The 25,274-nt window shown below is 39.7% G+C and overlaps 1 protein-coding gene across 6 annotated transcripts in view; it reads right to left on the bottom strand.

The window, feature by feature from the left end:
- Nucleotides 1-5,802: 5,802 nt before the first annotated feature.
- EARS2 (glutamyl-tRNA synthetase 2, mitochondrial) overlaps nt 5,803-25,274 on the bottom strand; it is a 41,705-nt gene continuing 22,233 nt past the window's right edge. For 3 of the 6 annotated variants that reach the window (XM_077141545.1, XM_077141547.1, XM_077141548.1), the window contains 4 exons: nt 11,247-11,400; nt 10,998-11,128; nt 8,177-8,312; nt 5,803-7,144 (listed from right to left, as the gene is read on the bottom strand). In XM_077141545.1, coding sequence (XP_076997660.1) covers nt 7,061-7,144; nt 8,177-8,312; nt 10,998-11,128; nt 11,247-11,400 — 505 coding nt within the window. In that variant the 3' untranslated portion in view covers nt 5,803-7,060. The remainder of the gene's footprint in view (nt 7,145-8,176; nt 8,313-10,997; nt 11,129-11,246; nt 11,401-25,274) is intronic. The other 3 variants (XR_013168011.1, XM_077141546.1, XM_077141550.1) reach the window with 3 other exon arrangements.

Below are 25,274 nucleotides of genomic sequence, written 5' to 3'. Positions count from 1 at the left end.
TTGCTAATATCAAAGCAACTAAGCTTTCCATTTTCTTTGGGTTTCCTCTATAGAGTGGGGTCTCAACTACATAAATTTAATGTGGAGATTTACACATTTAAAGCTTCTTGGGTCTCCTTGCTTGTCTACTCTTGTAGGTATTTGCAGGACGGTGAAAATGTTGCCAGTGGTTCAGCCGCTGGTCTTAGAGAGCAGCCCTGACTGAATTGAGTACCCTGATAGGTTTGGAAGGCAGAGACCATGTTTATCTCAGGTTTGTTCGGCTTTTTTTTTCTTTTACCTCTGCTAAAGGGAATACAAAGGAGGAGAAAAGAGAAGGAAGGGTGCTTCCTCCTTTCCTGATCTCTTGGCCCCTGGGTTATAGGGTAGAGGTGGAACAGATGAAAGAATGAACAAAGGCTCTATAGGATGCTCCCAATTTGAATTAGGGAGGACATTCTTCTTTTCTCCTCTAATCTTTACAGGTAAATTTTACATTTTCTCATAAACACTGATTGCAGGGAGAGACAAATAAAGGATTAAACATACATCGTCTCATCCACTGTAACAGAGATTAGGATTTAAGGGATGATTTTGATTACTGAATCATTATATAGATATTCCTTATTGCTTTCTGGTATACTGGAGTAGGCAAAGGGAAATACTGAAATCTCTACATTGTAATCTGGCTGCCCTGATCTCTTACAATGATTTTATAGCCTTTATCTTGTGCCCCTGTGATTGTAAAAACCTTGTGACTAGTCTTCATTATCCAGTTTTTCAATTTTAGTCTTACGATCACTAAAAACAGTCCCTAGTGTTTATTAATGAATGGTTTTGGGCCATCCCAGAAGTAATCCACCCCAAATCCAGTTATCGTGATAACGGAAACTGGGTCTAATCAAAATGGGCCTGCCTGCATGCACAGCAGTTTAAACCCTAATATGTAAGTTACCTATACCTTATTATAATGTTAAAAATCACACCTGTCATCACATTAAGGCTTCCATTTTCTTACATGTGTTCTATGACTAAGCATGTAATCAATCTGTGCATGTGCAATAATTTTATCACATCTAATTACATCACCTGGGGCCACTGTGCTCATTATCCTAAAACCCACCCATCTTTTAATTCTATAAAACTATCAGAATTACTGCAGCTTGGGGAGACAGATTTTGGGCTGACAGGCCATCTGCTCTCCTGCTAGGCACCTACTAATAAACTTTTTCTCTCTTTGAAACCTCAGCATCTCAGGAATTGGTCATTTGAGTGCATCAGGAAAAATAATCCACTATCTTTGTCATAACACCATTTCTGCTCTCCTTTGCAGAACAACTCAGATTGTAATTCAATGTTTTCTATAGAACCATTCTCAGGACATTTTTCTCCTGATTGTAAGTCATATTGAGACCAGACTATGTTAAGGAAATAAACTATTTTTTTTCATAGACTCATAACTAGAGTCTTTACAATTTTTCAAAAAGGGCTACATTCTAGAATGCAATTAGAATTAGAATTTCTAATTTTTAAGAATTTCAGTAATCGGTAACCAGTTAGGAACACTTGAACGATACAAACGTAGTAACACACTAACAGACACCTTAACACTATTTATTTAAGTAACACATCAATTAACACTTATATGGATAGTAAACACTTAATTTCATTAAATACTAATTAATTATCGGATTACTTATATTTCAGGAGTATACTCAACAGACAAACTCAGGTAAGGGTCTTGAACCCCATACAGACTGGCACTCAAGAAAATAGAAAGGTGTAGAGGTCAGAGCAAAGGAGATTGTTCTGGAAGCAGGACCCAGAGCCTTATACCTAGGTCCAAGGACCTCAAACCCCCATACTGAAGTAGGTAAAACTCCAAACAACACCCAAGAAAACACCGGAGCCTCTGAGAAGTGGACAAAACTTTTATTGCCACGGCAGTCTCAGAGGACTCCTGTCCAAAGTCTGAGCCTTGAATATTCTTTGTTTTCAGATTATATAGGTTAGTGAGCAGGGCAAGAGTTACTATGGGAATGGGTGGTAAACACTGCAAAAGTACAGAGACAGAACTTCCAGGGTGGGAGTTACTATCTGGTCCTTAGCTGAACTCTTTTGTCTGAGAGACAGGCAGCACCTGGATGTGCCTAGGACCAGGCATGACAGAATTCAACAGAAAACACTGAAATACAATCTGAGTTGTTCTGCAAAGGACAGCAGAAATGGTGTTATGACAAGGGCAGTGGATTATTTTTCCTGATGTACTCCCATCCTGTTTTGCACACCAATATTTTCAGACATGCTTGAGTAAGCCTGGACATGATTAGCAGCATGGCAGACATACTGTTTTTCTTTCTTCGAGAAAGCTTGCATTTATATACATTTATGAATGCACAAAGTTATAAAGTGATGCACACAAATACACCGAGTAACACACAAATGCATAAAGTGATACACATAAATTCATAAAGTTATACAATACTACTGAGGTTAAACTTGTGAACTACCTCAATACTATCTTTCTGATCCACTTTACTTGGGGACCCACCCAACCAGTCAGATGTCTGGACCTGTAACTGAAAACTGTTTCTCCCTTTGACACTTATTGAGGAGACCGAGGTATGGGTAGGCCAAAACAAAACCTGGTTGCCAAGCCTCTAGACTAAAAGGGTCCAGTGGCCAGAAAAGACTCAATTACCATGCTTATCTGTCCTGCTGGGGCTCCAGAACTTGAGGCAGTTGGATTCCTTACTCTTTATAGACAGCCATGTCCTGCCAGAGGTGTTGAATTAATACTGATCAAACATAGGGTTCTCTGCCTGATCCACATAACATTCAATGGATGACATCAGGCTTCAAATGGAGAGTTTATTGCAACACAAAGCAAGGAGAATAGATATGACCTATAGGCCTAAAGTCTGCCCCAGTCTAAGTTGTTTTTTTTTTTAACTCAAAGGAAGGTGGAGTTGTTACCATTACAATAATAAGTATAAACTATAATTTACAAATGTAAAGGAGTAGAACAAAGTTAGAAGGAAGCCAGACTAACCACTACCATAACGATTATAAACACAGTAGTCAGCTAGTCAGAGGTTAGTTCTGAGCTGACTTAAGTTTCCTTACTAACATTAGGGGGTTGTCTTCGTGATGATAAGACTCTAAAGTTGGGCCACGGTGGCTCAGCAGGCAAGAATGCTCTCCTGCCATGCCAGAGGACCCGGGTTCGTTTTCCGGTGCCTGCCCATGTAAAAAAAAAAAAAAAAAAAGACTCTAAAGTTCTAGAACAGGATAAGGGAGTAAAAGTGGGGCCAGCCATGAGGTTTTTGCAATTTGCAACTGAGCAGGTTTCAGTAATTTCAGGTATTTCCTTAAGGCTATTCCACAATATACTAAACAGTAAGAAAAAGACATTTATATAATGATTCAGTCATCATAATTATTTGTTAAATCTTAATTTCTCAGTTATACTCTGATACTCCTGAATGATAATCAAAAGCTTCCCTCTCCAGTCCCTACTACCACCGAGAGAGTCCTCATTTTCTAAGTATTCATTATCTCGGTCCCTGGGAAGGTGGGAAAGAAAAGCAAGGACCATCATAGGATAAAAATATTAACTGACAGACTATTCCATATTTTAGTCCCCACTAAAACATCTCTCTCATATGAAACCATCCCATCTGTCCCTTTCCCTCAATTCGCTTCCAACTCTTTGTTAAAGGTCAATCTCTGCCAGAGAGCTAGAATCAATAAAAATTATAAGCAAATGGACCAGACTGCTAACTACCACTGCATATCTTGCAAAAAAGATTTCCAAGAGTAAACTGAAGTAATTGAACTGCTGGAATCCGGCCGGACCAGTTGAGTGGCACTTCAGAAGAAACGGATTTCACTCTCAAAAAACTAAGAGGAGCCCTTGGGAAGACAGATGAAGCCCGCAAATAGTTTCTCAGATCTTTACCGATTCTCTAGTATGTGCTCAGCAATGTTCCAGGTACTATGGTTTTAATTAAGAATAAAACAAACTTTCGCCCTGCCTTAATTTTATTATATTCTTTTGAGTAAGAGAGATAATAAATACGTATAAGTACACTACATACACTGTATAATTTCATAGTATTATGAAGAAAAAAATAAAACAGGATCAAAGGCAATATAAATGGGATTCCAAATTGGCTCTAGAAAATGGTAAATTTTCTGGAAAGATATTCTCTAAACAACATGAAAGACAATGTACTGAGGAGAGGAACTGCTCTTTCCACTCACTTGAGCAGCCCCTGATGCATGTTTGTATTCTATGACTGTCCGACTAGCCACAGTGGATTGGACCAGGGGTAGGCACTCAACTCAAAGTAGGTCCATTAGATTCTCTCCTGGGAATCTGGACCTGAAACACTAGTAATTTGGTGATTTAGGAGAAGACACATTCAATTTTAGGGCTGAGGCAATTGTTGGCCAAGCACAGAGATGAAAAGTAAGCCAGCCTACATAAGGAGACATGAACACATAGACAGGGAGATGGGGAAAACTGCAATTGCAGAGATAGAGAATAGCTGCTTTTGGTTCTAAAAGGTTTCTAGGTACAGATGTCAGTCTCTTGAGTTCAGCTAGAAGTCTTTCCCCTTGGGTCTGTAAGAGCCTCAATTTATCCAATAAATTCCTTTCTTGTTTTATTAGCGTCAATGGGTTTCTTGCTCTTTACCACAGTTCTTTACTGACTTTCAAAAACATCGGGGTATGGACTTGAGGTTATTTAAAATGTGTGAAATGTCTTCCTACACTCCTTCTGGTCCTGTGCAAAACCTCCAATCCAAACTACACATGCTGCTTTCTAGACAGCTTATTCCAACTGAGGAAAAAGCAGCAGCTTTATCAATTTAGCATTAAACATCTCCCACTTTGTTAAAATGTTCCCATCCCCCAATGGTGAGCTGAGAGCTTTTCATGACCATATCTGATGTCTTAGCAACAGAAACTCTGATGCTACTTAGTAATTAAGAGCTGCGTTTGGACTCGGGATTGCCATATAGGCCTGAGTTTAAAACTTGTATCTCCCTCACACTAAAACCTTGGAAAAATTACTTAGCTTTTCTGAGTTTCAGTTTCTCTATCTGTAACAGAGGCATAGTAATAGTAGTGCTTTCACAGGGCTGTGATGATTCAATGAGATGACAGTTTAAAGCATTTATCAGAGTAATGTGAAACCATGGAATTGGTTGAGAATCATGTAAGTGCACAATACATCACAAGTATTGTTATTCCTATGGTTGACACCTGTTACTTGGAAAAACAGATAATAGTTCTGTACCCCTTCTTCTGGAAAAAGCTCCCTTGCTCTCCCCAGGAACCACTTTTCCTCCATTGGACATAATCCCTGTGGGACTATTTCTTGCTAAGGAATGGCAAAATGATCTAATTTAGTCCAACCAGACACTCTGTCCTTAGAATCTGAATCTTTACTAGAGTCATCCAAAACTGAAGTAATCATCCAAATAGAGAATAGAAAAAACACAGCTGGAATTTTGAAGAACTCAGACAAGACTGGCCATCAGCTTATCCTGCCTGGATAACCATAGCTTCCTTGGTTTACCTTCTTCAAGACCTTGTTCTTTGGCTTTTCCAGAGATTCTAAGACTCTCCCACAGTCAGAGACAGAGTTAATTCCTATTGCTTGAAAGCAAAGAACCATACCTGATGCAGTTTTCAAGCAAAGACTAGCATTCTATAAGATTCAAAATTCTTTAATCTCCTTTCCCTATTCCCCTGGGCAAAAACAGCGTATTCATTATCTACTGCCAAGTAATAAATAACCCCCAAACCAAGTGGTTTTTAAACTATAAACATTTATTATCTCACAATTTCTGAGTGTCTGGAATTTGGGAGAGCAGCTCAGCTTGGTGGTTCTTGCTTAGGGTCTCACATGAGGCTGCAGTTTAAGAAGTCAGCTGGAGCTGCAGTCATTTGAAGGCTCAACTGGGCTGGAGGCTCTGCTTCTATGTTTGCCCACACAAATGGCTATTGGCAAGAGGCCTCAATTCTTGTCACGTGGTGCTCCCCACAAAGCTACCTGGGTATCTTCATGACCTGGATCCCGGCTTCCTCCAAAGAAAGGGATTCAAGTGAATAAGATAGAAGGTGCAATGTATTTATGACCTTGACTCAAGTCAAACTCTGTCATCTCAGTAGCCTACTGGTTATACAAGTCAGGCCTACTCAGTGTGGACAGGGACTACATAAGGGTACGAATACCAGGAGGTGGATCACTGGGGGCCATCCTGCAGACCGGCTACCACTTAGGGAAGTATGGAAGCCTTGAAGGGGTCTTTGTACCTAGCCACCTTCTTCCTTTTACTTTAGCTATTCCCATCACCTAGGACCCCAAGAAGAACATTTCATTTCAGAAACCCTGGGATAATGAGTTACAAGTAATATGTGGAAGGAGGAGGTAAAAATGAAGAAAAAGTTGTAAAATAGGTAGCATGATGGTCTCCAGTCCAAGGACCAGGTCTGAAGAACCAGAAAAGACAAACAAACAGCCTTCAGAGCATGGAGAGCAGGCTGCCTCAGGTCCCAGGACATAAAGTAGTTTAAAAGACAAGCCCTCACCCTTGGCAGACGAATGATTCTTCCCCAAGGAAACCCCAAATAAAACATTGAAATTGGGTTCAGCTCCACTTTATCAGTCATTCTGTATTGCTCTAAATCCAAATTGGGCCTGAGAACTAGGATCCATGTGCCCAGGCTGTTGATGAAGATTCTGGACATGTGAACTATTCTCTGATGTTTACTTTATATGAATAAACTCCTGATCTCTGCTGCATAATGTGGTGCCATTGTTAAGAACACACACAAAGTCTTTCCCTCCAGAGTCAAGAAGATGGGATGAGGCTGGACTTCCTGAGTGGTGAGGACCAGCCTGCTGTGGAGTCAGAAATGCACTTGCATGCACACTCAGGAATTTTACTTCCACTCTTAATCCACAAATTTCCTGGTCAGCCCACACCTCCTTTCTCCTCTCCTTCAAAGGCAGCTTTCAAGTATACAGGTTCCTAGGGCCACCTCCACTGTCCTGCACACCTTGCTAGTTGCAAAGCACCTTCTGTATTCGTTCCTGTACTTCCTTTGGTCCCAAGGTTACCATCATCTCAGCCACAGGGGGTCCTTGCTAAGAACAAAAAGACAAAATTATATGAGGGGTTGTAAGGGTAGTTCAGTAGTAGAATTCTCACCTACCATACAGGAGTCCTGGGTTCTATTCCTGGTCCATGCACTTTCCCCTCCAAAAAAATCCCAACCAAACAAACAAGCAAAACAAACAAAAAAAAAACAAACAAAAATCCAACAAAATAGTGCTGCAATAATGGGATACACACATGGAAAAATAATGAAATGTGACCTCCTGCCATACAGCATACAAAAAAAAAAATTATACTGTATGAACTCACTTACATGAAATAGTTAGAATATGCAAATTCACAGTCAGAAATTGGAATACAGGTTACCAGGGGCAGGGGTGGTGGTGGGGAATAAATGCTTAATTGATACAGTTTCTGTTTGGGATGATGGAAAAGTTTTGATAATGGTTGGTGGTGACGGTAGCACAACAATGTCAAATGTGATTAATACTGCTGAATTATATATTTGAAAGTGATTTAAATGGAAAATTTATGTTGGATATATGTTATCATAATAAAAACTTAAAAAAAAAAATCCCACAATCAACCAAATCAACAAACAAACATTCTCTTATTGCCCTAAACTGCCTAGGAAACTAACACTTAGCTTCAGTCTGCAGAAGTTATGTTCCAGCCTGCCCCATCCCTGCTGCTGGCAAAGCTAATATTTTATGAGTATTTAATTTTTGTGGAGGAATATGTGTCCCAGGATACTGCTTTTTCCGTATTAGGCAAATGCTTAAATGCTCTGTCTCTTACCTCCTCCTCCCCAATAAAATGCAAAGTTGATGAAGGAAGGGACCGTTTGTTTTGTTCGCTGCTGCATCCACTGCACCTAGCATGGTGCCTGCATACAGTAGATACAAAATAATAATTATCTACTGAACAACTGAATGAGGGGCAGGATCATGCTTCATTCATCTCTATATCCTCAAAACTGAGCTTTGTTTCTACTGGTAAATATTAGTTGAGTGGATAAATGAGGGGACCTGAGGAAGAGTCCAGCCCATCTACCTACTCACCAGCTGTCCACTGAGAGCCACTCGGAGGAATTTCATCACACTGCTGTGTTTGGTGCCTTCCAGATCTTCTGACAGCTTTTTTAGTTCTCCATTCAGCATATCCTGTGATAAGGTCATACCAGGTCTTTCTAAAAGCCTGTAAGAGGGAGAAAGAAATCAGAGAATTATTGCTCATTCATAATACAAACAATGCAATCAATGTTAAGGCTTGGTGAGTGCGGAATATCTATCACCTCCCTCCCCAATCCAAGAAAGGAAATTACTGTTAGGGAAGAAAAATAACAAAGACAGAGATAATCAAAGCAAGTACGCATAATATGTGGAACTAAGAGGGTACTGGAATAAAGAGATTTACTCAGTTTTCGACCTCAGTTTTCTCAGTCTGACTGAGGGATTAATAATAGTGCTGCACCTCCCAGGGCTATCATACTGAGTTAAAACTTGTGAAGTCCTAAGTGCAGTGTCTGAACACACAGTAAGGACTTAGAAGTATTAGATTTTATATTTCAATAAACAGTTTTTTAAAAAATATTAGCTGATATTTATTACACTTAGGAACTCAGAGGCATTGCAGTAGGATTTAGAAAGAAACTTAGTAATGGGTTAGCCATTGGATCTAAGAAGGTCCACTGGGAAATTAATCTGAAGAGTAGGACTTCTCTGGGGCTGTAGCATGGCAGAACAGGAAGGACGAAATCAGGAGACTCTGGTTCCAGTAAACAGCCCTGCCACCAGTTTGCTGGGTAATCTTGGGAAAGCTGACAAGTTGAAGCATTTAAGAATCTACAGTCCTATGGCCAGCAAATATCCCCAACTTTTTTGGCTGTATGGCTGAGATCCTTTTCCAAAAGCACACCTGAGTTTCAAGAGAAATTTCCCAGTTAGAATTGGACCTGCAAAAAATCTGCCCCAGCCTTGATTCTGAATTAGAGCAAGAGACGAGAGAGGGTAGGGGTGAACATGTTTCCATTGCAACTTCACAATTTCCCTAAATTACTGTCAGAGATTTCAAACTGGAGATACTGAAAAGGGACTGAAACTGGAGATTTTCACTGATGCAGATGATCCAAGATGCCAATTCTGACACTGCCTGCTCGTAAACAGCGTCCTGATGCCTCCATTCCAAAGACTGACTTAGTGTGGAATGCTCCCAGCTTAGGGAGCTGGGTTCCTAACTGATTTGAACAAATAGCATTTTAGCGCATGTAGATTTTCCTACTAATTGCAAGTATTTAAGCAATTGCGCTTCAATTTAAGACCAAAGGAACCATTCTTACTGTATCATTAATTGGGCTTTATGATTACTGTTATCTACTAAATTAAGGACATGAAATAATGAAAAGATAAAATGTCAGACACTTTCTCCAATTCATTGTGGGAAATGAGGCTGCAAAGAGCTGGTGAAAGAGAATGGCCAACCACGGCAGCTCAGGACACATTAGAGCTGGCCCTGAGCTTGGCACAGTCACAGAAGGCACTCTGAGAGATCTGGCACCTTTTGAACATTTGTGTGTCAACTTTCCTGACTTGAGTGGGAGCCCCAGTGTGTCTTGGAAATCTAATCCATGGCAGGGACTGGGCATTAAGGCATTGGGTGCTGGAGAATTAGAGCCAATAGCCACTATTCTGGAAAATCATAAATTAAAGGATATTATTGAGAATTGCTCTTAAGCATTTATCCAACAGATATACTTGCAAATTTGCTTAATGATGTTTATGCATGGCTAGTCATTGCAGTATTGCTTTAAATGCAAAATTTGGAAACAACCCAAACATCCATTGGGAGGGTAGGAGTTAAACGATGGTAAAGCTATACAATGGAATAGGTCTAGCTGTAGAAAAAAATGCGGCTAAGTACTGGACAAATCTAAAGATATACCATTAAGTGAAAATATAACAATAAGACACAGAACAGTGTCACTGTGTTAAGGTGGGGGTGTTATGGTGGGGGGAACAGAACATAAGGATTATTTAGCTGCAATTAAGAATAGCTTGATGAATATGCAACTATGTGATGTTATTAAGAATTACTGATTGTACATGTAGATTGGAATGATTTCTAATTGTTTTGTCAATTCTTTTTTTAATTAATAAAAAAAAAAAAAAAAGAATAGCAGTAACCTACAAGCATTCTAGAACTGGGCAGATGGGGACAAGAATTAGAAAGGACTTTTAACTATGTACTCCCCCCCCCCTTTTTCAAAACAATTTCTAGGTTTTGAATCATATGAATATATTCACATTCAAAGAACTAAATATAAAAAATTAGAACAGTTAAATAGACATATTCTTGAATATGCAGAAACTTTGGAAAGAAAACTGCTAAGTGTGGGTACCTTTCTACTGGAAGATGGGGTCTTGGATAGGAGGGAAGATGGGTATTTTTGCTATAAACCCTCTTGCACTATTTGTTTTTCTGCCATGTGCATGTATTCTTACCTCTTCAAAAATACATATTATTAGAATGCTCGCCTGTCATGTGGGAGACCCGGGTTTGCGTCCTGGCTCATGAACAACCCCCGCGCCTCCCCCAAAATAATATGAATATATAATAATAACAGAGTGAAGGTTTCTAGGTGTCAGGCACTGACCAAGCACTTTATATACAGGAAAAAGCAGTAGAAAACAGTTACTGGACTACCTGTCTCTAGACCTGGCCTGCCTGGGTTAGAATCCCTGCTTCACCAACTAAAGAGCTATATTATTTTGGACAAGCTACTTGACCTTTCCAGCCTAACACCAAGCCCTGGAATAAGAAGTGTGAGGGAGAGAGAAAGAGAAGCAGGGTGCAAAACACTAAGCTCAGCTTGCAGGCACTTACCCCACCACCCGCCTGGCAATCACATCCATCTCTTCTGAGATGGCACATAGCTGTGCTCGGTCCACATCAGGGCGAGTCCATAGGTAGGAGTATGTTGGGGAGACTAAATCCTGCAGCCGGCAAATGTGACCCTGGGAGAAGAGGCAGTCACTGAGTGTACTGGGAATGGGGTTCTGAAACTCCTAGAAGGGGCAGGAATGGGAATACCCACCCATTCCCTCAACCTCCCAGAGCTCCCCAACCTCACACCTGTCTCAGCAGGAGGATCCTCTCCATGTATGCCGGGTCGAGGACAGCCCTGTCTTGCAGCTGGCTCCCAAATGTCTCTTCCACCAGGGCTTGCAGCTTCCCCACCAGCTGGTGCCTCTGGGCCTCACTGCTCAACAGCTGACGGAGGTGTAGTCTGCAGCAGAGGTCCAGGGACAACCTTGCATCTCCAGCCTACCCATCCCTTTTTCCCCAGAGGGTGGGGTGCGATTTGAAGAATGACATATTGTATGAGCTCTTCTTCCCAAAGCCCAGAGCAGAATTTTCTTTACACTTACTTATAGAAGAAAAGAGATCAGAGGTCACATACAGTTAGCCTGAGTGCCCCAAGCCACCTGGTATTTTAAAAATGGTAACTGACATTTGAAACAAGAGTTCATATACCACTAGAGATTTCTGCCTTCTTTTGTGAAATCAGAAGATCTGGCTGCAAAGGGGTCTCATTCCCCTCAGCTTCAGTTGGCTAGAGCAGAGTGGTGGCAGCACAGAGGAGACCCATGGGGTTGGCTGCAGTCCCTTCACTCCCTGACAACTCTGCCTGGACTGCTGCCCTCCCTCATGCTACCTGCGGTGGTTTGGAGCTGTATGTAAGAAGGAACTTTTGATGAGGTCACTTCAGTTAAGGCCCTCAATTAGGGTGGGTCTTAATCCCATTATTGGAATCCTTTATAAGCAGAGAATGAAATTCAGACAGAGAAAGCCACCAAGGGAGCAGTCAGAGGCCAAGCATCAAAGGAACCCAGAAGAGAGGGAAAAGCACATATGACAGAGAAGCCCAGGACCAAGGGTCACCAGCAGTCAATCCTGGAGTGCCAGTCCTCAGGGAGAAAGCAGCATCTTTTTGATGCCTTGACCTGGACTTTTCGGAACCGCAAAACTATGAGCCATTAAATTCCCATTCTTCAAGCCACCCGTTGCATGGCATTTGCTTGAGCAGCGAAGGAAACTAAAACAATCCCTGCCTGCCCTATGCGATAGGCACCTGCATTTAAAAAGCAGACTCTGGGAATGTCTGCTTCCCTGCCTAGCTTGAATTTTGGGGTTCTGGCACAAAACAGATGTCAGTAACATGGCTTGGATTCAGAGCCATGGGACAGTCCAGAGGGTAGGGCCCTTTGAATTAAGGGGGCATAGTTTTAAAAGTTTGGGTTTTCTTCTCAGTTCAAACTTGCTTCTTTCTAAAATGTTTAAAAAACAACAACAACAACACAACTTTCTTCTTTTCAGAATTCTTTTAATACCAGGCCCATCTGTCCTCAGTCCCTGGGTTGTCCCCCATCCCCTCTACCCCAGGCAGAGAGAGAGAGTAAATGCAAGGTTTCATTTTGTAGGGCCAAGGACCATTCTGTAGACGGTTAGCCCTTTGTCCCTGACTTAGAAGACAGGGAAGCAGCAGGTGTGGGTGGGCATCTCATGGGTGCTGGAATCAGACAGGCCTAGTATGAAAGCCCTGCCTGCCATTCAGAGCCTGTGGACCCTTACCTTCAAAGTATGGATAATAAGAGGTCCTCCTGCACAGGGATCTCCTGAAGATGAAATAAGGGACGATATGTGAGGAACTGACTGCAGGTCTGTAGAAGGGGGTGAAAAGAGGCTTAGGCAAGTCAGAGTGTGCAAGGATAAGATCCTTTGGGAGCTATCTGAAGCACGGATTGGCCAAAAAACAGAATAATAATTTTTTTTTCAAAAAAAGGTAATAAGTAGGGTATCTGAGATAGCAATTCAGGAGTGCGCTGACCTGGGAGAGCCTTCTGCACCACATGCGGCAGCCCTGGATACAGAGACCAAGAACTGAGAGGAAGAAAACTGAAACCTAGAGGGAAGGCACAGAGCCCACAGGACTACATGGACAGGAACACGGGACTAGGAAGTAAGTCAGGCCACGTTTCTTGGGTGTGCTACCTTCATTGGTGTAGCCCCATGATGGCAACTCGCCCCACACCCCTGAACCCCATCACCCTCTCCCATTCCCTGTGCTCCAGGTGCGCCCATCCCAATGGCCCCCAGTGCACATGCCCATCCCACCTCAACCTAAGCACAGCCCAACCCACCTCTCCTGCATACCCATGGAGCACTACCTCCCCCTCCCTGTTCCCTGTAAGCTGTTGCCAGCACATAAAGGAGGTGGGCACTAACCTCCACCCTTAGGCTTCCCCTGCCCCCTACCCATACAGTTGTACAGCTACATTGCCCTCCCTGAGCTCAGCGCATCCCTTTACAGCACTCCCAGGCCCACACACGCACAAGAGCTCTGGGAACCACACTTTACAGCAGTTCTGGAACCACGCAAATGCACAGCCCTCAGCCTCACTTCCCAGCTCTGAGTTAAGTGCCGACCTGCGCAGTCGGGTCACATCTACTTCCAATTCTCGAAGGCCTAACGCTGACTTGTTGCCACAGCTCTATGCAGGTGCACAAAGGGCCCCTTGCCTTGGACCAGCACACACCACAATTACATCCCCAGACCTGTGCACCTGCATAACTACATCCTCCCTGGCTGCTGGGTGCCAATGTTCACAACCAACAGCATAACATGCCCAACCGTGCCCATACCTTCCCTGAAGCAAATCACTGTACTAAGTGCCCCACCCTGTGCCCTGCTCCCTCCTGTACATCCATCCCGCAAACACAAGGCCTTAGACTACTGAAAGAAATCAACTACCAAAGTAAATCAATCAAGATATTTACATGTGAAGACAGCAGAAGATCACTAAGCATATCACAATGCACACAGATACAGCCCTGCCTAATGACCAAATTAAAACACCTGAGGAGACACAGACGTTGTAACAACTAATCAAGCATAGTCATACAACTCTACTTAATAAAATAACTGGGATAACAAATAACATAAAGGAGATCAAGAAGACAGCAGAAGAGCACAAAGAGGAATTTGAAAGAATAAATAGAAAAATAGCAGAAATCAGTGAGATTAAAGACTCTGTTGACCAAATAAAAAACATGCTAGAGACACACAACACCAGATTTGAAGCGACAGAAGAAAGAATAAGTGATATAGAGGACAGGATAATTGACTTCAAAGCCTCAAAACAGCAAATGGCAAAAAAGATGGAAAAAACTGAACTCAGGGAAATGATAGACAAAGCAAAGTGCACAAATATGTATTTCTGGTGTTCCAGAAAGAGAAAAGAGAAGCAAAGAGCTAGGAAAATTGGTTCAGGAAATATACAAGTCAAAGAAGCCCAATGAACTCCAAACAGAATAAATCCAAACAGTCCTTTCCCAAGGCACATACTAATCAGTTTGTCAAATGTTGAAGAGAAGCAGAAAATCCTAAAAGCAGCAAGAGAAAAACAATCTACCATATACAAGAGAAATCAAATAAAACTGAGTTCAGACTATTCAACTAGCACCCTGGAGGCAAGAAGGCAGTGGTATGATATATCCAAGATTCTGAAAGAAAAACACTTCCAGCCAAGAAATCTGTACTCAGCCAAACCGTCCTTCAAAATTGAGGGAGAGATTAACGTTTTCACAGACAAAGAAGTCCTGAAAGAATTTGTCAACAAGACACTGGCCCTACAAGAAATACTAAAAGGAGTTCTGCCAGCTGAAAAAAAAAGACAGGAGAGGGAGGTCTGGAGGAAGGCACAGAATTGAAGGATACCACAAACGGTAATTTAAAGAATACAAAAAGAGAGAGGGAAAAGAATACATAGATCTGACAAATAAAATTTAAAAAGATAAGATGGTGGAATCAAGAAATGCTTTTCAGTAATAATTTTGAATGTTAATGGACTAAATTTACCAATTAAAAGATACAGACTGGCAGAACAGATAAGAAACATAAACCAGCGATATGCTGCTTACCAGAGACTCATCTTAGACACAAGGATACAAATAGACTGAAAGTGAAAGGATGGAAAAATGATTTTCCACGCAAACTGTAGCCAAAAGAAAGTGGAACTTCCCGGTAAAGATGGCAGCTTAACAATGTGCGCATTTTAGTTCGTCCTCCAGAACAACTACTAAATAACCAGAAACAGTACAGAACAGCTCCTGGGGCCACATCAGTGACTGGATATACAGTATACCCCAGTCTGGACCAGCTAGCTGGACCAGCTGCGATCCCCCACAGAACCGGAGAGTCTGCCCAAGTTAAAGGTACCGCATCATCTTATGCTGGTGGGACCTGCAGGCAGACAAGCACCACATACTGGGCAGGATAAGAAAAACAGAGTCCAGAGTCTTCACAGGAAAGTCTCTCAACCTGCAGGGTCTCACTCTCAGGGAAAACCAACAAAGGTGACTTTTTCCTCCTGATAGGAGGCTATTTTGGTTTGGGAAAATCTGACTGGGGTCTATAATATCTAAGTAGACCCTCCTAAGTGTGGGGGTGGGGGGGGAGAAAGGCACCATATAAGCAGGGCAAGAAACAAGAAAACAAGAACTGAAAAATTCTCCTCGGTTAAACGAAACTTAAGCTAGAGGTCCAGATAAAGCTGAACTGAATGTCAAGAACAGAGATAACAAATTCATCCAGCAAGAAAACCCTAGGTAAAAGAAGTGAAAGCAATCTCCAGAATAAACTAATTAAGGTAATTAAATGCCTAGACACCAGCAAAAAAAATAACAAATCACACTAGGAAAACTGAAGATATGGCCCAGTCAAAGGAACAAACCAACAATTCAAATGACATACAGGAACTGAAACAATTAATTCAGAAATACAAACAGACATGGAAAACCTCATCAAAAACCAAATCAATGAATTGAGGGAGGATATAAAGAAGGCAAGGAATGACCAAAAAGAAGAAACTGAAAGTCTGAAAAGAACTTATGGGAATAAAAGGCAAGGTAGAAGAGATGAAAAAAACAATGGAAACCTACAATGGCAGATTTTGAGAGACAGAACATAGGATTAGTGAACTGGAGGACGGAACATGTGAAATCCGGCAAGAAAAAGAAAATATAGGGAAAAAATGGAAAAATATGATCAGGGACTCAGGGAATTGAAGGACAATATGAAGCGCATGAATATACGTGTTGTGGGTGTCCCAGAAGGAGGAGAAAAACTAATGCAGGAAACTATCACTGAAAATTTCCCAACTCTTATGAAAGATTTTAAATTACAGATCCAAGAAGTGCAGTGTATCCCAAACAGAATAGATCCAAATAGATGTACTCCAAGACGTTTACTAATCAGAACATCAGAGGTCAAAGAGAAAGAGAGAATCTTGAAAGCAGCAAGAGAAAAGCAATCCATCACATACAAGGGAAGCCCAATAAGACTATGCACAGATCTCTCAGAAGAAACCATGCAGGCAAGACGACAGTGTGATGATATTTTTAAACTATTAAAAGAGAAAAACTGCCAACCAAGAATTCTATATCCAGCAAAATTGTCTTTCAAAAATGAGGGAGAAATTAAAACATTTTCAGACAAAAAACCACTGAGAGAATTTGTGACCAAGAGACCAGCTCTGCAAGAAATACTAAAGGGAGCACTAGAGACAGATACAAAGACAGAAGAGAGAGGTGTGGAGAAGAGTGTAGAAAGGAAGACTATGAGTAAAGGTAAAAAGAAGGAAAATCAGATATGACATATAAAATCCAGAAGGCAAAATAGTAGAAGAAAGTACTACCCATGCAGTAATAACACTGAATGTTAATGGATTAAACTCTCCAATCAAAAGACATAGTCTGGCAGAGTGGATTAAAAAACAGGACCCATCTATATGCTGTCTCTACTCAAAGGACATTAGGGCAAGGACACAAATGGACATTTACACACCAATGTTTATAGCAGCATTATTTACAATTACCAAGAGATGGAAGCAGCCAAAATGTCCATCAACAGACGGTTGGCTAAATAAACTGTGGCATTTACATAAGATGGAATATTATGCAGCTGTAAGACAGAATAAAGTTATGAAGTATGTTAACAACACGAATGGACCTTAAGGACATTATGCTGAGTGTGATTAGCCAGAAACAAAAGGACAAATACTGTATGGTCTCACTGATATGAACTGACATTAGTGAATAAACTTGGAATATTTCCTTGGTAACAGAGACCATCAGGAGACAGAAATAGGGTAAGATACCGGGTAATTGGAGCTGAAGGGATACAGATTGTGAATTGGAGCTGAAGGGATACAGATTATGCAACCGGACTGAATATAAAAACTCAGAAATGGACAGCACAATATTACCTAACTGTAATACAATTTGCTAAAACACTGAATGAAGCTGCATGTGAGAATGATAGAGGGAGGAGGGATGGGGCATAAATGAAATCACACAAAGAAAGATGATAAAGATTGAGATGGTATAATCTAGGAATGCCTAGAGTGTATAATGATAGTGACTAAATGTACAAATTAAAAAATAGTTTTTGCATGAGAAAGAACAAAAGAATGTCATTACTTCAGTGTGCTGAAAGTAGATGGCAATTAATATTCTTAAATGTTACCTTATGTGTGAGACTAAAGCAAAAAATGTTTATTTGGTACAAATTTATACTTTGACTAGTGCATCTCCTCATATAACTTATGCAGAAAGTTGGTTGAACAGCTTAAGTAAGTACATGGAACTTTGTATAGGACATGAGATTTTGCTGGTTTGTCCAGGTGATGCCCTGATGAATCCCAGAGTGATTTGATCAGTGAGTGGAAAAGTATTTGCAAAGTCCCCTTCGGGGAATGGTGAAAACGAGGGAAAACTCAACTTCCCCAAGTTGAATTCTTGATATTTTCACAATATCAAGATTGGAGATCTATGCAAGATCTCTCAGAAGAAACCATGGAGCTATAGGCTGAGCCCCCAGTCTTGGGGTTTGTTCATATGAAACTTAACCCCACAGGGGATAGGTCAAGCCTACTTAAAATTAGGCCTAAGAGTCACCCCCAGGAGAACCTCTTTTGTTGCTGAGATGCGGCCTCTCTCTCCAGCCAACACAGCAAGCAAACTCACCACCCTTCCCCTGTCTACATGGGACATGACTACCAGGGGTGTGGATCTTCCTGGCAATGTGAGACAGAAATCCCAGAATGTTAAAATAAATTTAGTTTGAAATGCTAGTGATAAATGAAAGCGAGGGGTAAGGGGCATAGTATGTATAATCTTTTTTTTTGTTCTCTGTTATTGTTTTATTTCTTTTTCTGTTGTCTTTTTCTTTTTCTGAACTGATGCAAATGTTCTAAGAAATGATGAATATGCAACTATGTGATGATATTGAGAATTACTGATTATATATGTAGAACGGAATGATACGTTAATGTTTTTGTTTGTTAATTTTTTTAATTAATAAATAAATTTAAAAATTCAAAAATTAAAAAGAAAAAAGAAAGCAGGAGTAGCTATACTAAAACAGGACAAAACAGATGTTAAACGAAAAAGACATTGTAAGAGACAAAGAAGGATACTATATACTAATTAAAGGGTTAGTTCACCAAGAAGATATAACAATCATAAATGTTTATGCTCCCAATCAAGGAGCGCCAAAGTACATGAGACCAACACTGGCAAAAATGAAGGGAGCAACAGATGTTTCAACAATAATAGGAGACTTTAATATACCAGTGTCCTCTATAGATAAACCCAGACAGAAGATCAACAAGGAAATAGAGAAGTTAAATAACTTGATAAATGAATTAGACCTAACAGACATATACAGATCATTGCACCCTAAAGCACAAGGTTATACATTCTTCTCTAGTGCTCAAGGAATATTCTCCAGGATAGAACATATGCTGGGGCACAAAAGAGGTCTTTATACATTTAAAAATACTGAAATTATTCAACACACTTCCTCTGATCACAATGGGATGAAGCTGGATGGATCTCAAAAATCACGAAAGAACAAGAACATTCACAAATATATGGAGATTAAACAAAACACTCAAACCACCAGTGGGTCAAAGAAGAAAATGCTAGAGAAATCAGTAGCTATCTGGAGATGAATGAAAATGAGAGAATACAACTTATCAGAACTTATGGGATGCAGTAAAGGCTGTGCTGAGAGGGAAATTTAGTGCCTTAAATGTTTATATCAAAAAACAAGAAAGAGCAAAAATCAACAACTTAACAGCAAATCTGGAGGAACTTGAGAAAGAACAGCAAACTAACCCCAAAGCAAACAGAAGAAGAGAAATAACAAAGATTAAAGCAGAGATAAATGAATGGGAGAACAAAAGAACAACAGAAAGAACCAATAAAACCAAAAGTTGGTTCTTTGAGAAAATCAGTAACATTGATGGGCCACTAGCAAGACTGATTGAAGAAAAAAAGAGAGAGAATGCAAATAAACAAAATCAGAAATGTGTGTTACCACAGACCCTGAAGAAATAAAAGAAATCATAAAATGATACTAAGAACAACTATACACCAACAAATTAGACAATTTAGATGAAATGGACGAATTCCTGGAGACACACAAAGAAGCTACCCTGACTCAGGAAGAAACAGAAGAGCTCAACAAAACCAATCACAAGTAAAGAGATTCAGTTAGTCATCAAAAATCTTCCTTTATTATAAAGAAAAGCCCAGGGCCAGATGGCTTCACAGGGGAATTTTATCAAATATTCCAGAAAGAACTAACAACAATCCTGCTCAAACATTTCCAAAAAATTGAGGAAAAAGGAACTACCTAACTCATTATACGAAACTAATATCATTTTAATACCAAAAGCGGGTAAAGATGCTACAAGAATGGAAAACTACAGGCCAATCTCCCTAATCAACAAAGAGGCAAAAATTCTCAATAAAGTATTAGCATATCAAATCCAATAGCACATTAAAAGAATTACACACCATGATTAAGTGGGGGGTTATACCAGGAATGCAAAGATAGTTCAACAACGAAAATCAATTAATGTAATACAGCACATTAACAAATCAAAAGGAAAAAAAATCACACGACCATCTTGCTTGATGCTGAAAAAACATTCAACAAAATTCAGCATCCTTTTCTGATAAAAACATTCCAAAAGATAAGAATCAAAGATAACTACCTCACGGTTTTATGGACCTTAAACCTAAAGCAAGAGCACTGAAGAAGGAAATAAATAAATGGGAACTCCTCAAAATTAAACACTTTTGTGCATCAAAGAACTTCATCAAGAAAGTAGAAAGACAGCCTTCACAATGGGAGACAATATTTGGAAATGATATATCAGATAAAGGTCTAGTATCCAGAATTTATAAAGAGATTGTTCATCTCAACAACAAAAAGACAGCCAACCCAATTACAAAATGGGAAAAAGACTTGAACAGACACCTCTCAGAAGAGGAAATACGGATGGCCAAGAGGCACATGAAGAGATGCTCAATGTCCCTGGCCATTAGAGAAATGCAAATCAAAACCACAATGAGATATCATCTCACACCCACCAGAATGGCCATTATCAACAAAACAGAAAATGACAAGTGCTGGAGAGGATGCGGAGAAAGAGGCACACTTATCCACTGTTGGTGGGAATGTCAAAGGGTGCAACCACTGTGGAAGGCAGTTTGGCGGTTCCTCAAAAAGCTGAATATAGAATTGCCATACGACCCAGCAATACCATTGCTGGGTATCTACTCAAAGGACTTAAGGGCAAAGACACAAACGGACATTTGCACACCAATGTTTATAGCAGCATTATTTACAATTGCAAAGAGATGGAAACAGCCAAAATCTCCATCAACAGAAGAGTGGCTAAACAAACTGTGGTATATACATACGATGGAATATTATGCAGCTTTAAGACAAGATAAACTTATGAACCATGTAATAACATGGATGGACCTAGAGAATATTATGCTGAGTGAATCCAGCCAAAAACTAAAGGACAAATACTGTATGGTCCCACTGATGTGAACGGACATTCGAGAATAAACTTGAAATATGTCATTGGTAACAGAGTTCAGCAGGAGTTAGAAACAGGGTAAGACAATGGGTAATTGAAGCTGAAGGGATACAGACTGTGCAACAGGACTAGATACAAAAACTCAAAAATGGACAGCACAATAATACCTAATTGTAAAGTAATCATGTTAAAACACTGAATGAAGCTGCATCTGAGCTATAGGTTTTTGTTTTGTTTTGTGTTGTTTTGTTTTGATTTTACTATTATTACTTTTATTTTTTTCTCTATATTAACATTCTATATCTTTTTCGGTTATGTTGCTAGTTCTTCTAAACCAATGCAAATGTACTAAGAAATGATGATCATGCAGCTATGTGATGATCTTAAGAATTAATGATTGCATGTGTAGAATGGTATGATCTCTAAATGTTGGGTTAATTTCTTTTTTTCCGTTAATTAAAAAAAAAAAAAAGAGAAGGGATAATTGGAGATGAAGGGATACAGACTGTGCAACGGGACTGGATGTGGAGACTCAGAAATGGACAGCACAATACTACCCAATTGTAATGCAATTATGTTGGAACACTGAATGAAGCTGCATGTGAGGTATAGGTTTTTTGTTTTTGTTTTTTTTGTTTTTTTTTTCTTTCTATTATTGTTTTAATTCTTATTCTGTTGTCTTTTTGTTTCTTTTTCTGAATCGATGCAAATGTACTAAGAAATGATGAATATACAACTATGTGATGTTATTAAGAATTACTGATTGTACATGTAGATTGGAATGATTTCTAATTGTTTTGTTAATTCTTTTTTTAATTAATAAAAAAAAAAAAAAAAAAAAAAGATAACTACCTCAATATGATAAAGGGAATATATGAAAAACAGCCAGCTTCGTACTCAATGGAGAGAGACTGAAAGCCTCCCCCCTAAGATAAGGTAGAAGACAAGGAGGCCCACTGTCACCACTATTATTCAACATTGTGCTAGACGTTCTAGCAAGAGCAATCAGGAAGGACAAAGAAATAAAAGGCATCCAAATTGGAAAGGAAGAAGTAAAACTCTCATTATTTGCAGATGATATGATGATTATACTCGGAAGATCCTGAGAACTCTACAGCAAAGTTACTTGAACTATTAAACAAATTCAGCAAGGTGGCAAGACATAAAAGTAATGTACAAAAACCAGTAACATTCCTACACACAAGCAATGAGCTAGCTGAGGAGTCAGTTAAGGAAAAAATTCCATTTGAAATAGTAACTAAACAAATCAAGTACTTAGGAATGAACTTAACTAGGGACTTAAAGGACTTCTACACAGAAAACTAAATAACATTGCTAAAAGAAATCTCAGGAGATCTGAATGGGTGGAAAGACATTCCCTACTCATTGATAGGAAGGCTAAATATACTTAAGATGTCAATTCTCCCCAAATTGATCTACAGATTCAACACAGTACCAATCAAAATTCCAACAACCTACTTTGAAGATCTGGAAAAGCTAACTACCAAATTCACCTGGAAGGGAAAAAAACCCCGAATAGCTAAAAGCATCCTCAGAAAGAAGAACAAAGTGGGAGGATTAACACTTCTTGACTTTAAAACCTATTACAAAGCCATGGTGGTCAAAACAGCCTGGTACTGGAACAAAGAAGTATTGACCAACGGAATCAAATCGAGAGTGTGGAAATAGACCAAATAGATGGTCAACTGATTTTTGACAAGGCCCCCAAATCCTCTGAACTGAAAAAAAATAGTCTTTTCAATAACTGGGCATGGAAGACCTGAATATCAATAGCCAAGAGAATGAAAGAGAACTCCTATTTTATACCCTACACAAAAATTAACTCAAATTGTATCAAACACCTAAATATAAGAACTAGCACAATAAAGCTTCTAGAAGAAAATGTAGGGAAACATCTTTAAGACCTAGTAATAGGAGGTAGCTTCCTAAACTTTACACCCAAAGCACAGGCAACAAAAGAAAGAATAAATAAACGGGAACTCCTCAAAATCAAATGCTTCTGCACCTCAAAAGTCTTTACCAAAAAGGTGAAAAGGTAGCCAACTCAATGGGAGAAAATATTGGAAATCACATATCAGACAAAGGTTTGATTTCCTGTGTATACAAAGAAATCATACAACTCAACAACAAAAGAACAAACAACCCAATTATAAAATGGGTGAAAGACATAAATAGGCATTTTTCTAAAGAGCAAGTACAGATGGCTCAAACGCACATAAAGAGATGCTCATTTCCACTGGGTATAAGGGAAATGCAGATAAAGACTACAATGAGATACCACCTCACACCTATAAGAATGGCTGCTATTAAATAGGAAACTATAAATGTTGGAGAGGTTGTAGAGAAACTGGAACACTTATGCACTGCTGGTAGGAATGTTTAATGATGCAGCCACTATGGAAGACTGTTTGGCAGTTCCTAGGGAAACTAAATATTGAGTTGCCCTGTGACCCAGCAAGAGCACTGCTTGGTATATACCCAGAAGACCTGAAAGCAAGGAAACACAACACATTTGCACATCGATGTTCATAGCAGCATTATTCACAATTGCCAGAAGATGGAAACAAACCAAATGCCCCCAACAGATGAGTGGATCAACAAAATGTGGTATATACATACAATGGACTATACAGCAGTAGGACAAAATGACAGCCTGAAGCACATGACAATATGAATGAGCCTTGAGGACATAATGCTGAGTGAAGTTAGCCAGACACAAAAGGATAGATACTGCATGAGTCCACTTTTATGACCAGCATAAAGGTATAATCAGAGGCTTATAAGATAAGCAGGGGACTTAGAGATACATAGAAGCTAGAGATGGGTGAACCATTAGCTAATCATGTTGAACTCCAATGTAAGGGAACAGATAAAAGCAAAGGTGATTCTCTAGTGGTTCTAGAAGTAATATTACCATATTGAAGATGAACAAGATTGAAAGGGGCTGTATAGACCTACATGTTCCACTGACTCACACTAGAAATATGAACGAGTTCTCTTAAGAATTACTTCAAAGATATGATTCTTGTATAAACACTGTTTAAGTCCAGGGTACAGGGGGAAAAAACTGCTATTGCATGCTATGAGCTATGTTCAAAAGGAAACCATCAGCACTACCACAGCAACAGCAGAGGTAAATAATCGGGTGAGATAAGAGTTAAGAGGAGGTTTAGATTTCCTATTTGGTGAGGATGTATTTATTCGTGTTCTGTCTCTTGGAAACAATAAAATTATCTAAAATTGAGAATGTTGATGGACTATGGACTTTGGGCCCTCTATATGACGCCTGATGAATGCAGGTGGCTGAAGGGTGCACTCATGGAGAAGCAGACTGGCAAACGATGGTGTATATGAATGAAGGTTGCATTGCTACAAAAAGGAATAATGTCGAGAGGTATGCAACAATGTGATTGAACATGTGGGACATTTGTTGAGACAAAACAAGCCAGAAACAAAAGAACAAGAATGGTATGGTCACCTTTAGAAAACACTTATAAGAAAATAGGCGCCTAAATTATAAGCTTTTAGAGCAGACACAGTAAGTCCAGAGTGGTGATTATTATTTCTAGATTTTGAGAGGCTCTTTTATATATATAACCTGATATTTAGAGATAAGAGCAAAGCCAAACAGGTTGGGATTAAAGTAATTCAGAACACAGGGGTAAGGAAGAGTGTCTGTATTTCAGAACCACACATACTCTTTGAGACCAATGGGAGAAAGGTTTATTTGGTCTGGAACTGCAATTTCCTGTAGTGCATAATCTAATTCAACCTATCTATATAGCTCAGTTGAACAACTGAAAGCAGAGAATGAGAAAGAGGTTCTTTAATCCTGTACAGATTACTGCAATGACTGCAAACATCCTAGAGCATATTAAGCAAATAATAAAAAAGTACTGGCAAAGTCCCTTGAAGGAGAGAAGAACGAATATGAAACTATTAAATCTTACCATCAGGGAATCCCCTGATACTGTGTGAAACTTTAGGGATACCCAAATCAATAGGCCATGCCATCGATCATGAGGTTTACTCTTATGATGGTTATGTAGATAGTGGAGAAGCTTAGACTACCGATAGGCATGCCTAACAGTTACTTTTGGAGGACCTATGTTGTTGCTCAGATGTGGCCTCAGTCTCCCTAAGCCCAATTCTACAAGTGAAATATTGCCCTCCCTGC

The sequence above is a fragment of the Tamandua tetradactyla genome, chromosome 23 (assembly GCF_023851605.1).
Source record: "Tamandua tetradactyla isolate mTamTet1 chromosome 23, mTamTet1.pri, whole genome shotgun sequence".
Taxonomy (NCBI): Eukaryota; Metazoa; Chordata; class Mammalia; order Pilosa; family Myrmecophagidae; genus Tamandua; species Tamandua tetradactyla.
The sequence above is the reverse complement of the archived record's forward strand: the minus strand, read 5'-3'. Positions and strand labels throughout refer to the sequence as shown.